We start from the raw sequence: 17,338 nt of genomic DNA on the forward strand, positions 1-17,338 counted from the left end.
ATAATGTGGCTAAAACCTAAAAATACCAAAAATTAAGAGGTATGCTTCTATGGGGGATAAAAGAAGACGTGGACATATACTAATAATTCTTTTCAGGAATACTTTATAACCCCCTCTGGGAGACTAAATAACAAAAATCAGTCATTTCGGTGGGATATTGAAGTCACAACCTTTAGAATTACGAAAATCGGCAGGTACCATTCTATGAGGGCTATATAAAGGCAAGGACCTATAACGACAAATTTCATATGAAAAGTTTTATACCCCAAGTGATGATGACGGGGGCCCCCGTGGTGCAATGGTTAGCACGTCCGCCTTGCACTCAGAAGGTCTGCGGTTCGAATCCCAGGCCAAGCAACATCAAATTTACAACGGTGGCAAAATTCCCCCTCAGTGATGCTGGCGACATTTCCTGAGTATTTCAGCCATGAAAAACTTCTCTAAAAAGTGGTGTCGTAAGACACGCCGTTCGGACTCGGCGATAAAAAGTAGGTCCCATATCATTGAGCCAATATGAATCGGCGTGCACTCATTGATATGAGAGAAGTCTCCCTTGTCCCTTCTGGGATGTTGTGGGAACATATGTATGTATATGATGACTTACTTACATACTTAGCTGGCCCATTACAGAACATTTGTTCGACAGACCGAACTAAGAAAAGATCTCCAATTCTCTCTGTTTCGTGCTTCGCTTTTTGGAATACCGCGCCTTGTCATCTCTTCATCCACTTGTTTGCGCCATCTACTCTTTGGCCTGCCAATTCTGCGTGCACCGCCATGTGGCTCGAATTCATAGGCCTTTTTAGCGGGTTCATCATCGCTCATTCTTATGATATGGCCTAGCCAACGGAATCGCTGCATCTCGATACGTTTAACTATATTGATGTAGTTGTATAGCAGATACAGCTCGTGGTTCATACGACGTCGATATTCACCGTCAACGCAGATCGGTCCGTAAATCTTTCGAAGAATTTTTCTCTCAAACACGCCAAGCACTGCCTTATTTGCGTGCGCAAGTACCAAGACTTCTGAGCCATACATCAGCACGGGTAGTAGCAGTGTTTTGTAAAGCGTTATTTTTGTTTGACGAGTTGTGGCTTTGTTTTTAAACTGCTTACTTAAGCCAATGTACCATCTGTTGGCCAATACAATTCTTCTTCTTATTTCACAACTGATGCCGTTTGTTGTGTTTATAGCAGTGCCGAGGTAAACGAGATCTTTAACTACCGCAAAATTATAGGTACCAACTTCCACAGTTGGTCCGAGCTCTATGGACGCTTTGCGCGTCGACACCATCAATTTGGTCTTTTCGCCGTTTACCTCCAGACCCACTTTCGCCCATTCTCCTTCGACCTTCCTAAAGGTATCAGTTACTTCCTTCACTGATCGTCCCATGATGTCTATATCATCAGCATCAGCAAGTAACCTGTGGCTATTGGAGTAAATTGTGCCATTTCTTTTGACATTTGCATCTCGTATTACCTTTTCCAGCAGGATGTTGAAGAGATCACACGAAAGGTTGTCTCCTTGCCTGAAACCTCTTGTGGTACAAAACTCTTCGGAGAGGTTCTTTCCTATTTTAACTGAATATCTTGTGTCAGTTAAAGTCATCTTACAAAGCCGGATGAGTTTTGAGGGGATACCAAATTTAGGCATTGCATGGAATACCTTTGAACGTAGCGGACTGTCGAAGGCTGCTTTATAATCGAAAAAAATGTGATATGTGTCGATCTGCATCTCTTGGGTCTTCTCTAGGATTTGGCGAAGGGTAAATATCTGGTCAATAGTGGACTTGCCAGGACTAAAGCCGCATTGCTATGGTCCAATTATTTCGTTGACCATGGGCTTTAGTCGTTCGCAAAATACCCCTGATACTATCTTGTAGGCGATAGGGAGAAGACTTATGCCCCTATAGTTGGAGCATAAAGTCTTATCTCCTTTCTTATGGACGGGACACAGGATGTTCAGGTTCCAATCGTCGGGTACGCGTTCTTACTGCCAGATGGAGCTAACTAGCTGATGCATACACCTTATCAGCGTGTCGCCTCCTTATTATTCTTCAGCCGGTTTATTGCTGTCTTTACCTCATCTTGGCCGGGTGGCCATTTCCTGGGATTGGATCTGTGGTATCTTCGTCGACTTCGCTGCTATTGGATACCAACAGTTTGGAGAAATGTTCCTTCCATATCCTGAGCACGCTATATGTATCTGTTACCAGATTACCTTGCTGGTCTCTACAGGAGGATGTGCCTGTTCCAAAGCCATCTGTTTGATGTGTCACTCTTTGGTAGAATTTTCGGACTTCATTCTGCCTCCTGAACATCTCGATTTTTTCACACTCCGGCTTTTCCATTTCTCTCTTTTTCTTGCGGAAAAGGCGTTTCTCTTCTCTGCTTTTCTCCCAGTATCTCTCCCGTGCGCAACGCGTTGCTGCTGATTGTAAAGTAGCCCTATATGCCGCATTTTCCTCTTCGGTAGCAGCACGACACTCCTGGTCATACCATGGATTCCTTGGTGGAGGTCTCTGATATCCAAGTACTGATTTTGCGGATGTTTGCATGGAGTGGGCCATTGTCCTGATATGTTATCGGGACGAGGAGTGCTTTGATTAAGCAGTTGGGCCACTGGAGTGGAATATGCTGTGGCTATCTGTTGTGATTGCAGATTACCGATGCCCAACTTCCGTGTAGTGTCTGTTCGTACTTTGTTTGCTACGTTTAATCTGGTACGTACCTTTGCTGCAATAAGGTAGTGGTCCGAGTCTATGTTTGCACCTCGTAACGATCGTACATCCAACACGCTTAATGCATGTCTTCCATCTATCACAACGTGATCAATTTGATTTCTTGTTCTTTGATCTGGCGACAGCCAGGTGCCCTTATGAATATCGAGATGATTAAATCTGGTACTGCTAACTACCATGTTTCTTGCAGCTGCAAAGTCTATCAGCCTCATACCATTGTCAGATGTTTCAATGTGGAGACTGAATTTCCCGACTGTTGGGCCAAAGATATTCTCCTTTGCAATTTTGACATTAAAATCGCATAGAATAATTTTAATGTCGTGGGCAGGGCAACGGTCATATGTTTCTTCTAAGCGCTCGTAAAATATATCTTTGGTCTGTTCGTCCTTGTCTTCAGTGGGAGCATGAGCGCAAATAAAGCTGATGTTGAAGAATTTTGGTTTTAATCGAATTGAAGCGAGTCCTTCATTCACTTGGGTGAAGCTGGAGACCAGATGTTTTAACCTCCGACCAACTACAAATCCGCAACTAAACTCATGCTTTGTGTCATGGCAGCTATAATAGAGTGCGTCACCTTTAGGTGTTGTTGTGACGCCTTTCCCAATCCATCGTACTTCCTGTATGACAGTAATATCGGCCTTGTACTTTTCAAGTACATCTGCCAATGCGTAAACTGCACCTTCCCTATAAAGAGTGCGAACATTCCAGGTGCAGATTCGCAGATCATGGTCCTTAAAACATTTGCGGGGGTCGTCAACATTTGAGAGATTTGTTTTTCTTTTCTTTCGTTTTTCCTAGTAGGCTGTTTTTTCTAGGGGAGGGTTACTAACCCGACGCCCAAACCCATGTTTTTAACGTTCTTATGGGTGAACGCGCGGCACATTGTAGCTCACTACCTTTAACGGGTGTTAAAGGCAGTTCCCCAGGTGACACCATGGGGAGGTCAGTGTCCACTTAAAATGAAAGAGGGACCAAGATAAATCCTGGGCTTTGCCACGCTAAAACCGGTCAGGACCGTTCCTTGGTATCTTCCATCCCCTACATTCCATAGATACCTCAAAGAATATCTACAGTGAAAACCTAGACTTAACTGCAGAAGGAGCACACCTAGATTTTGAAAAATTGCGGGCCTTCTATTTTTCCTCCTATTCGATTATAATATTTAGAATATCTAACTTTGTATACCAGTACGTATACATATTGTCCACATATATACGCCCCCCTATTTTGTAATCTAAATAGTTCCTGGACAAAGGAAAATAAAAAAAATATTTTATATTAAATTTAAATGAAATAGTTTTATAAACTTTCTAATTACTTTTCCAATAGACGAAAGGTTTATAATGAAATACTCTGAATGCCTTCTTCAAGCAACTTTATTTTATTTAAATCTTCTCAGTGCATAAAAACCTATAAAGGAGAAAAGTCTATAAAAGTTTATATCAAAGCATTGTGTGGGTGTATGTGTGTGTAAAATGCAATCAAGCAAATTGAAAACAGTACTTAATTGCTACAAATTAATTGAATACAGAATTATAATAAAAAGAAAAACAACCATCTTGTGCATATGTGTGAAAACACACACACATGTTTACACAATGCAATATACTCGTATATTCCCCACAGAAAATAAGATTTTAGTTATGCTTGTAAAGCAAATCTTTACATATTGTCGATTTGCTTTTTCTGATGCAGTTGTATGCTAATGCTTTAATTTTTTTCTTTGCTTCTTTTTCTGAGAGTTCAAATTCTTGTACAAAGATGTTGTAACAAAAATTTTGAAAACTGGTTATACATTCACATATGTATGTGTATGTAGTTTTGTATTGAACATTATTTGTTAACTAGAACACACACTTGGTTATTGTTTTTTTGAAGTCTTTCTCCATGTCTTTGTCAAACCGCATTGACCAAAAGTAAAAAAATATATTCAATGATATCTCATTGTCAGTATTAAAATGCATAGTCATTTTACATTTTTAGTTATTATTGTTATTGGGTAAATGTATCATGGACACATGTGTGCGTAGTATAGAAATGAGAGTGCGTGTATGTGTGTTATTGTATGCATAGATTGGAACCCATAAGCCAATCAAAGTCTATGTTGTTTTATTTTAAAATGGAATTTTCAATTTGTTCAAATATTGTACATTCACATATGTACATGAAAATAACATATACAGCCATGGATGTTTGTATTTGTGTGTTTGTGGTATCTTTGTATGGTCTTGATGCTTGTTAAGCATCTCTGGGCACAGTGGGTAAACAGTTATTCTGTACGTTACAAGATGAACCAAAATAAAAACGTAATCTACAAATAGCAAACATTAAGAAAATAACTGAATACAAATCCCAAATAGAAAAAGACATTTTAAAATCCACGATTATAAAAGATTTTTAAAAATTCAGGAAATATTAAGAATAAAATATTCTTAAAAATATTCGAATCCCAAAAATTGGAAAAATTGTTTTAAAAAATCATTTCAATTAAAATCTTAGAACGTCATAATAATTTCTTCAAAAATCAAATTAAAACGACACGATTATTACAAAGTTCTCTAAAAAATTCACGACTATAAAAAATAATTAAAAAAACCACGATTATTCGAAATAATTAAACAATCCAAGATTATTAAAAAATAATAATAAAATCAGCGATTATTAAAAAAAATAATTTAAAAATAAACGGTTATAAAAAATACATTAAAAAATCCACGATATTAGAAAATAATTTTTAAAAAATCCAAGATTTTTAATAAATATTTTTCGAAATAACAATGATATTAGTTAGTTTTTAAAATATCTCAGATTACTAAAAAACAAGTTTAAACAAATTCATTATTATTAATAAATCAAGTTTATTAATAAGAACATTTTTTAAAATCCACTATTATCAAAAAATAAATATTTTTGAAAAATCCACAATTACTAACAAATAATTTTTGAAAAACCTACGATTATTAGAAAATAATTTTTGAAAATTGCAAGATTATTAAAAATTAATATGCGCAATTATTAAAAACAATATTTGAAAAATTCACGATAATTAAAAAATAATTTTAGAAAAAGCCGCGACTATTATTAAAAAATAAATTTTTGAAAAATTCACATTTTTTAAGAACTAGTTTTTGAAAAATCCACACTTATTATTATAAAATAATTTTTGAAAAATCCATGATAATTGAAAAATAATTTTTAAATTTGAAAAATCCACAATTACTAGCAAAAAATTGTTGAAAAACCTACGATTATTAGAAAATAATTTTTGAAAATTGCAAGATTAGTACAAAAGAAAAATGCACGATTATTCAAAACAATTTTTGAAAAATCCACGATTATTATTATTATTATTATTATTATTATTATTATTATTATTATTATTATTATTATTATTATTATTATTATTATTATTATTATTATTATTATTATTATTATTATTATTATTATTATTATTATTATTATTATTATTATTATTATTATTATTATTATTATTATTATTATTATTATTATTATTATTATTATTATTATTATTATTATTATTATTATTCACGATTATTGAAAAATAATTTTTGAAAAATTCACAATTTTTAAAAACTAGTTTTTGAAAAATCCAGAATTATTATTAAAAAATAATTTTTGAAAAATCCATGATAATTTGAAAATAATTTTAAAATAAACTACGATTATTAAAAAATAATTTTTAAAAAAATCCACCATTATTAAAAAATTATTTTTGAAAAATCAATGATTATTAAATAATAATTAATATTTTTAAAAAATAATTGTTTAAAGCTCGACATTATTAATGAATAATTTTGGAAAAATCCACGATTATTAAAATATAATTTTTGAAATTTTTGATTATTAAAAAATATTGGTTTTAATCCACGATTAATAAAACACATTTTTTAAATCTAAGTATAATTAAAAACAATTTTTAAATCCACGATTAATAAGAAACATTTTTTAAACCCGCGATTATAAAAAATATTTTTTAAATACACGACCATTAAAATTTTTTTCAAAAATCCACGATTACTAAAAAATAAAAAACACGGTTTTTGAAAAAAATAATTTTTGAAAAAAAAACGGTTTTTAAAAAAAATAATTTTTGAAAAATCTATCTATAATAAACAATTTTTGAAAAATCCATGATTTTAAAAACTAATTTTTGAAAATCCATGATTTTAAAAACTAATTTTTAAAAAATCCACGATTATTAAAAATATTTTTTATAAAATCCACGATAATTAAAAGATAATTTTTGAAAAATCTACGATTATTAAAAAATATTTTTTTAAATCCACGATTATTAAAAAATATTTTTTTAAATCCACGATTATTAAAAAATAATTTTTGAAAAATCCACGACTATTAAAAAATAAAATAAACAATAATTTTTGAAAAATCCACGATTATTAAAAAATAGTTTTTGAAACCTCCACGATCATTAAAAATAATTTTTGAAAAATCCACGATTAATAAAATATAATTTTTGAAAACTCTACGATTATTAAAAGTCATTCTTGAAAAATCTAATTTTTTGACATAAATAAAATATCTACGAAAATATTTTTTTTTAAATATCAAGAATAATTAAAACATAATTTGTAAAAAATCGACGCTTATTAAACAATAATTTTTGAAAAATCCATGATTATAACAATTTTTTAAAAAATATTTTTAAGAATCCATAATTATTAAAAAAGTATTTTTTTTTTTAAATATCTGCGATTATAAAAAAATATTTTTTTTCAAATCCAATTTACGATTAATAAAAAATAATTTTTTGAAAAATCCACGATTATTAAAAAATAATTTTTAAAAAATTTACGATTATTAAAAAAATTTGAAAAATCAGTTATTATTAAAAAAATTAAAAAATCCACGATTATTAAAAAATACTTTTTGAAAAATCCGCGATTATTAAAAAATAATTTTTGAAAAATCCACGACTACTAATAAATAATTTTTCAAAAATCCACGATTATTAAAAAATAGTTTTTGAAAAAGCTACGATTATTAAAAAATGATTTTGAAAAATCCACAATCATTAAAAAATTATTTTTGAAAAATCCACGATTATTAAAAAATACCTTTTGTAAAAATCCGTGATTATTGACAAATAATTTTTGAAAAATCTATTAAAAAATATATTTTGAAAAATCCTCGATTATTAAAAAATAATTTTTGAAAGATCCACGATTATTAAAAAATAATTTTTGAAAATTCCACAATTATTGAAAAATAATTTTTGAAAAATCCAGGATTATTAAAAAATAATTTTTGAAAAATCCACGATTATTAAAAAATACTTTTTGAAAAATCCGCGATTATTAAAAAATAATTTTTGAAAAATCCACGACAATTAAAAAATAAGTTTTGAAAAATCCACGATTATTAAAAAATAATTTTTGAAAAATCTGCGATTATTAAAAAATGATTTTGAAAAATCGACTATTATTAAAAAATAATTTTTGAAAAATCAACGATTATTAAAAAATAATTTTTGAAAATTCCATGATTATTTAAAAATAATTTTTGAAAAACCCACGAATATTAAAAAAGTATTTTTTGAAAAATCCAGGATTATTAAAAAATAAATTTTGAAAAAATCCACGATTATTAAAAAAAAATTCTTGAAAACTCCACGATTATTAAAAATAATTTTTGAAAAATCTACGATTATTAAAAAATATTTTTTTAAACTTTCATGTTTAAAAAAAAAATAGTTTTTGAACAATTCACTATTATAAAAAAATAATTTTTTAAAAACCAACTATTAAAAAAAAAGTGAAAAAAAATATTTTTTTTAAATCCAGGATTATGCAATTTTTTAAAAAAATTATGAAAAAATATATATTTTTTAAATTCACGGTTATCAATTGTTTTTTACATAAATAAAAATCGACGATTTTTTTTTTAAATCAAGGATAATTAAAAAATATGTTTTAAAAAATCGACACTTCTTAAACAATAATTTTTGAGAAATCCATGATTATAAAAGTTTTTTAAAAAATATTTTTTCCTGGAAAAATTTAATAATGGATTTTTTTTTTAATATCTGCGATTATGAAAAAATATTTTTTTCCAAATCTATGATTAACACAAAAAATATTTTTTAAAGAATCACAATTATGAAAAAATATTTGTTTCAAATTTCTTATTTTTTAAAAAACCTGCGATTATGACAAAATTATATTTTTTTAATTCAGTATTATGAAAAAAAATATTTTTTTGGAACTCACGATTATGAAAAAATATTCTTTTAAAATTCATTATTATGAAAAAAGCATTTTCGTTTTTAAATTCACGAATAGGAAAAAAAAATATATTTTTTTTAAATTCCCGATTATGAAAAAAAATTGTTTAGCAAATGTTTTGTTTTGTAAAAATCGCCGATTATGAAAAAATATCCTTTAAAAATCCACGATAATGAAAAAATATCCTTTAAAAATCAAGGATAATGAAAAAATATCTTTTAAAAATCCACGATAATGAAAAAATATCCTTTAAACATCCACGATAATAAAAAAATTTCCATTAAAAATCCACGATTATGAAAAAACAACCTTTAAAAATGAGCGCAAGTCGTCATAAAATTGGGGAAGAGTTCAAGTGGCGTTGGACGGAACTAGTATTCTCTGCCCTTCCCTAAAGTAAATCAATTTTAACTACACACACTTTAAAAAACTTGTTGTTTTTAAAATTTGAAAACAACAAATCTGTGATAAAGCTGGGTCTTACTTTAAAAATAAAAAGTAAACACACATCACAACAAAACTGCCAAAGTGAATCCACCATAATAAAGAAGTATCCTTTAAAATCCACAATAATGAAAAAAATATGTCTTAAAAATCCACGATAATGAAAAAATAGCACTTAAAAACCACCATAATTTAAAATTGTCATTTAAAAATCGAATATTTTTTTCTTAAATACACTATTATGAAAAAATACTCTTTAAAAATCCACTGTAATGAAAAAATACCCTTCCAAAATCCACGATAATAAAAAATATCCTTCAAAAATCCACGATAATGACAAAATATCACGATGATTATGAAAAAATATTTTTTTAAATCCACGATTATAAAAAAAATATATATTTTTTTAATTCACAATAATGAAACAAATATTTTTTAATACATAACTATGAAAAAAAAATCCACGATTATGAAAAAATATTATTCTAAAAATCCATGATTATTCTAAAAATCCATATTTTTTACAAATCCACAATTATGAACAAATATTTTTTAGAAACAACGATAATGAAAAGTATTTTTTTAACAAAGATTATGAAAGAACTGTTATTTTAATATCCACGGTTATCAAAAAAATATCAAAAAAAATATATTTTCTTTAATCCACGATTATGAAAAAAAAAAAATATTTTTTCAAAATCCGCGATTATGGAAAAATATTTTTTTAAAAGTCCACGGTGATGAAAAAATATTTTTTTTTTTAAATCCAAGCTTATAAAATTTTTCTTATATCAACGATTTTAGTTTTATGTTTTTAGAACTCCATGATAATTAATAAATATCCTTTAAAATATGTGATTGTGAAAAAAGTTTTTAAGCCACGAGAAATATTTTTCAAGGAATTATAAAAACGAATGCAATACTTTTGTTCGAATATTTTATTTTCAGTTCTATGTATATTACCTAAAAATATTTTTGTCACACCTTCCCATGTACCTTCCACCACAGTGCACTGCAGTGTAATTAATTTAATTCCAAAAGAGAGATTTATATCGATGCAAATCAATGAAGAAGACTTTCTTTTGTGGCATTCATATGTATGTATGTAAATTAAAAATTCAATTTGTTTTGCATTGGGGCTTGGGCTTGCCAAAAACTAAACTAAAGTTCATTAGCAGTTCATGTATGTTTTTCAATTGAACTTTAGCATTTAAATGTAGAAAGAATACTCAGCAATGTGATATGAAATTGTTTTAAAAAAATGCAAATTAAAATATTAAATATCTCTTGAAATTGAAATTTATTTTTAAAATTCCTTCAACAATTTAATGTTCGTTAAATTCTTTAAATTTTAATAATATTTCCTGGAAAATTTTAATTTTTTTTCTTGGAATTTTATACTTACATTATGTTTCCACACAACTTTATAAGCTGCCGGATTTGCATGGACTTTACACTCAAAATAGACATCATCACCTTCTTCAATATCTTCGGGATTAAGATTTGAGCCCAAATCCAATTGCAATGTTGGCACAACTGTAACAAACAAACAAAACAAAAATTATTAAAAATAAATTAAAATAAAATAGAATATCGAAAACAAGTTTAAGAATTGATTGTTTTTTCTGAATGCAATTTGATGTATGGCAAATTTTAATTAAAAGAAAATATAAACTAATACCTTTGTTATTTTTGGTTTTTCAAACACATACGCACATTTTTGTATTTGTGTGCATAAAGATCCTAAAGTTTGTTTAGCTCTAGATCTTATTACTTGGCTTTGAACAAGAAAATATTCTTAATTTCTTATCAGAAGAAAAAACGATTTTGTTCTTGTCTCTTTGGTAAAAATGAATGGATTTTTGTTTGTTTTTGTCTCTTTGTCGCTTTTCTATCTCATTCCCCTATCATAATAGCATTTTTCCTTAAAGAGATATGTTTGAGTGTGTGTAAAGGGCTTACAGTGTCACATTGAGTTTTATGTGAAACACCCTGCTGTGTGTTTGTATATGGGAGGGCTTTGTTTCTTATGTCCACAAGTGTTATCATGGGAGAAGTGGGGGGAGGGGATGCAAGTAAAATAACACCAAAATAGTATCATTTTGGTTTGCAACGAGCTCTTCACAAGCACCCAACAACAGGAAAAAACAAAGGGTTAATCTGTGATTATCGGGTATTAGTGTCACTTACTTTCCAGCTCAATCTTGGTGAATGTTTGCTGATGGCTAACAGAGAGCCAGACATACACACTCAAGCAGCCGTACAACAAAGGCAAAAAGGGGAACAAGACATTTTATGTCTTTGCTGTGTCTTTCCCATTTTTCTTTTGTTTTAAAGGTTATTTTAATTATTTGTAGCTTGTCTTATTTTTTGCTACTTATTGGAATTTCGTTTGCTACAGGTTTTTCTTGTTTTCTTCTCATTAAAAAAGATTTACTGGATTTACTTGCAGAGAAAGGAAAAAAACAACAACAAAAATAACAACTCATTTTCTTTCCTTTTGACTTTCTGCCAATAATATTTGCCAAACTCTAAGCTGATTTCTTTTTGATTTGTCGTTTACAGAATTTTCTTGTTTCTTAGTTTTTTTAGCTTGTCAGGAATTTGTAAATATTCTTATTATTTGTTTTCTTTGGCTCGTTAAAATGTCTAATAGCAGTAAAGAGCGCACACACACACAAACAACAAATAATTATATTACCAGAAAAACAACAAAAACGTAGAAAAAGGCAAATAAGTTGAGCGATTGACAGTAATAACATTTTGTGGCCACTTCTTAATTTGTTTTCTACACGAATGTTGTTACAGTTGTATGTATTTTAGCAGATTTTCACCACAAACACACACACACGCAAGTTGGTAGGGTAATAATTAAGTTTCGAAAAACAAAAACGAAAGAAATTAGCACACTAATGAGCATTTTTATTAACAAAGATAAATTGACAGTTCCGTGAAAAAAAAAAAAAAACAGGAAAAGAAAGGAGATGGGTTAGGCAGTTCCTCGGACGCTGTTGTAACCTACATAAGCCTAGTATAGACCAGGAGAAATGTATCTCATATCTATTTGTAGCTCTTTGATGTGGATCATATTCAGTATATTCGGGTCTGGTTGGCGCACAGCGATTCAGAATTCTATATTACAGGATAAAATCCCAACATTTTTATCATAACAGATTTCTTAATTTTTTTCAATAAAATCAACGTTTGTGAAAAAATATTTTTAATAAAATCCACGATTGCGAAAAAATATTTTTAATAAAATCCACGATTGTGAAAAATAATTTTTTTAATAAAATCCACGATTGTGAAAAAAATATTTTTTAATAAAATCTACAAAAATATATTTTTTTAAAAATCCGCAATTATAAAAAAAAATTTTGTTTTTTAATTTTTAATATTTTTTAAAAATTCACGATTATGAAGAATATTTTTCAAAAAACTGTGATTATGAAATGTATATTTTAAAAATCCACGATTTTGAAAAAAAATATATTTTAAAAATCCACGATTTAAAAAAAAATATATGTTAAAAATCCACGATTTTAAAAAAAATATATGTTAAAAATCCACGATTTTGAAAAGAATATATTTTAAAAATCCACGATTTAAAAAAAAATATATATTAAATATCTACGATTTTGAAAAAAAAATATTTTTTAAAAATCCACGATTTTGAAAAAATATATTTTTTAAAAATCCACGATTTTGAAAAAATATATATTTTAAAAATCCACGATTTTGAAAAAATATATATTTTAAAAATCCACGATTTTGAAAAAATATATATTTTAAAAATCCACGATTTTGAAAAAAAAAATATATTTTAAAAATCCACGATTTTGAAAAAAAAATATATTTTAAAAACCCACGATTTTGAAAAAAAAAATATATATTAAAAATCCACGATTTTGAAAAAAATGTATTTTAAAAATCCACGATTTTGAAAAAAAAATATATTTTAAAAATCCACGATTTTGAAAAAAAAAAATATTTAAAAAATCCATGATTTTGAAAAATATATATTTTAAAAATCCACGATTTTGAAAAAAATATATGTTAAAAATCCACGATTTTGAAAAAAAATATACTTTAAAAATCCACGATTTTGAAAAAAAAAATATATATTAAATATCTACGATTTAAAAAAAAATATTTTTTAAAAATCCACGATTTTGAAAAAATATATATTTTAAAAAACCACGATTTAAAAAACAATATATTTTAAAAATCCAAGATTTTGAAAAAAAATATTCCAAGTTTTATAAAAAATATTTTTAAAAATCTACGATTTGGAAAAAAATATATATTTAAAAAATACCCGATTAAAAAGAATATTTTAAAAATCCACGATTTTGAAAAAGAAAAATATATATATTTTAAAATCAACGATTATGAAACAAGTATATGTTTTGAAATCCAAATTATGAAAAATATTTTTTAATAAAATCCAGGGTTGTGAAAAACTATTTTTTAATAAAATCCACGGTTTGGTTATTAATAAAATCAAAGGTTGTGAAAAATATTTAAAAATAATCCAAGATTATGATAAATATTTTTTAGAAAATCCACGACTACGAAATTTTTTTTTTTTTTTTAGAAAAAAACCACAAGATTATTGAAAATATTTTTTTAGAAATTCACGATTATGAAAACATTTTTTTAAAAATAGTTTTTAAAAATTCTCGATTATGAAAAATATAGTTTCAAAAGTCCTCCATTATGAAAAAAAATGTTTTTAAAACATTATGAAAAATGTTTTTTTTTTTTTAAATCCACGAGCTTGAAAAATATTTTTAAAAAATCCACCATTTTGAAAAAATATTTTTTAATAAAATCCAAGATTGTGATAAAAATATCAATAAACATATGGATTTTTTTTTAAAAAACCAAGATCGCGAAAAGCATTTTTTAATAAAAAAACACGATTGTGAAAAAATAATTTTAGATTCTTTACGATCGTAAAAAACATTTTTTTATAAAAATCAAGATTGTGATAAATTATTTTTTAAAAAAATCCACGATTATGAAAATATATATTTGTCTTGTAATAATTATTGTTGACCTTTGGACTTTTATTATCTTTTTCTTACTTTTTTGGCTCGAGGTCAGAGAGAAATAAAAACTATATTTTTGTTTTTATTTTTAAGATTTTTTATTTTGCCAATATTTCGACCATAATCTATGGTCATCATCAGGGCGTTTTGAATTTGTTGTTTTCTTTCATGCACTACATTCTACGTCTCGATCTTGTTCGAGTTCAGAATACAACTGAACTTTTTTTTAAAAAATCTACGATTATGAAAAATATTTTTAAAAATCCAAGGCTAAAAAAATATTTTTTAAAATCATCAAAGACTATGAAAATATTTAAAAAAAAATTCACGATTTTGAAGAAACATTTTTTACAAAAATTTACGATTATGAAAAAATAAAATCCACGATTATGAAAAATATTTTTTAAAAATATCCACGATTATGAAAAAAAATTTTTACACAAGTCTACGATTATGAAAAATATTTTTTAAATACACCAATATGATTTGTTTCTTTTTAATCAACGATTAGAAAATATTTTTTTAAAAAATTCACGATTAGGAAATAATTTAAAAAACATTCACTATTAGAAAATATTTCTTTTTAAAATCCAATAATAGAAAATAATTTTTAATAATCCACCATTCTAAAAGAACATTTTTATTATATTTTTGATAATACACGATTTTTAAAAAAATCGAAGATTATGAAAAATATTTTTTAAAAATATCCACGAATATGAACAATGATTTTTAGAAGATCTACGATTACTAAAAAGATTTTTTAAAAATTACAAAAAACATTTTTATTGTGTTTTTTAAAATCCACGATTTTTAAAAATTTAAAAAAAACTATTTTGAAAAATATTAAAAAAATGAATTTGAAAAATATACCTTACAAATTCACGATTAAAACAAAAAAAAAAAACCACGACTTTGATTTTTTTAAATCCACGATTTTGAAAAATATTTTTAAAATAATTTACAGTTTTGAAAAATATTATTTTTAAGTATAACATTTTGAAAAATATTTTTTATAGAAGCCACGATTATGAAATATATTTCTTAAGCAATCTACGATTGTGAAAAATACTTTTAAAATCCACGGTTATGAATAGAATATTTTTTTAAAAATTCACGGTTGTGAAATAAGTATTAATTTAATAAAATCCATGGTAGTAGAAGATAATATTATTTTGATAAAATACTCGACTGTGAAAACAATTATTAAAATCGCCGACCAAAAATTATTTTTTAATAAAATCAGCGATTATTAAAATTTTGCGTCAATTTTTCATAATCGTTTATCTAAAAAAAAATATTTTTCATAATCATGGAATTAGATCATGTAAAATATATGATTTTAAATAAACGATTATGAAAATAATTTCTAAAAAAAATCTATGATTACTAAAATATTTTTAAAAAATTCGCGATTACCAAAAATATTTGTATTATGTTTTTTTTAATTCAAGATTTTGAAAAATATTTAAAAACAGGATTTGGAAAAATATTAAAAAAAACACGATTTTGAAAAATATTAAAAACACGATTTTAAAAGACATCCCTTACAAAATCCAAGATTTAGAAAAAACTAAAAAATTCACGACATTGAAAAATATTTTTTTTAAAAATCCACAATTTTGAAAACTATTTTTTCTTAAATTCCACTTCTTTGAAAAATATTTATTCAAAAGTACACGATTTTGAAAAGTATTGTTTTATAGTATCCACAATTATGAAAAATATTTCTTAAACAATCCACAATTATGAAAAATAATTACAAAATTCCACGATTATAAAAATATATTTTAAAGAATCTACGATTATGAAAAATATTTTTAAAATAAATAAATTAAAAAAAAAAAAACACGGCTCCGAAAAAAAATTTATAAAATCAACGGTAGTGGAAAAAATATATTTTTTTTAACAAAATATGCGATTTTATTTAAATTAATAAAATCCGCCACCAAAAAATATTTTTAATATTTTTAAAAAACTCCGCAATTATTAAAATTTTGTGTTAATTTTTCTTAATTGTTTATTTAAACAAATAAATTTTTCATAATCATGGATTTAGATTATGATATATATATGTTTTTAAATAAATGAATTTATATTTCAAAAAATTAACCAAAATATAATTAAAAAATCCACGATTATGAAAAATATTTTTTTTTTAAACCAACGATTACTAAAAATATTTTTTGCTAAAATAAATAAAAAATATCCGCTATCGTGAAAAATATATATATATTTTTTAAATTAAAATATTTAAAATATATCTACGGCAATGAAAACTATTTAAGGAAAATCAACGCAATACAAACTGAAATCTGAAAAAGAAAATCTACGATAATGAAAAATATTTTTAAAAAATCCACAATAATGAAAATTATTTTAAACAAGTAAAAAAGTATCAGTCGACTTTGCCGACAGAGATATACCCTCAGCCTGTGCAAATTGAAACAATTTTTTCACAAAAAACTTATGTACTTAGGGGGTTTCAAAATTTTGGTCTCGTATGAACCGACAAAAATGTTGATTAGGACTAAAGTTAAAAAATTTTGCTGAAAAGGTACGTAAAGGAATGTACCGACATAGACCATGGGGGTGCCATAGGGGGTTGTTTACACCCTTCGCGCTGTTTTCTCAAGAAGTATGGCCTTTTACCATCGTAATTGAGGCAGCGAATGTAAGTTGCTTCAACAAAAATCAAAGTGATTCAATAGCAGGTCTTAAAGTGAACTTATCCAAAATTTTGTGCGGGAGGTACGGGATGGAGTGGACAAATATAGTCCATATTGGAACCTCATCTAAGTCTGGTAGAAATTTCATAATGTGCAAAGTTTGGT

At 26.5% G+C, this 17,338-nt stretch overlaps 1 protein-coding gene across 1 annotated transcript in view; it reads right to left on the reverse strand.

Annotated features, from left to right (window-relative positions):
- Positions 1-17,338, reverse strand: part of side-VI (sidestep VI transmembrane protein) — a 456,009-nt gene that overhangs the window by 144,766 nt on the left and 293,905 nt on the right. Inside the window, 1 exon segment of the mRNA XM_073969507.1 lies at positions 10,856-10,986. Within this exon segment, the coding sequence (XP_073825608.1) occupies positions 10,856-10,986 (131 nt within the window).

This window comes from Musca autumnalis, unplaced genomic scaffold (assembly GCF_047663935.1).
Source record: "Musca autumnalis isolate F117 unplaced genomic scaffold, ASM4766393v1 scaffold_1, whole genome shotgun sequence".
Taxonomy (NCBI): Eukaryota; Metazoa; Arthropoda; class Insecta; order Diptera; family Muscidae; genus Musca; species Musca autumnalis.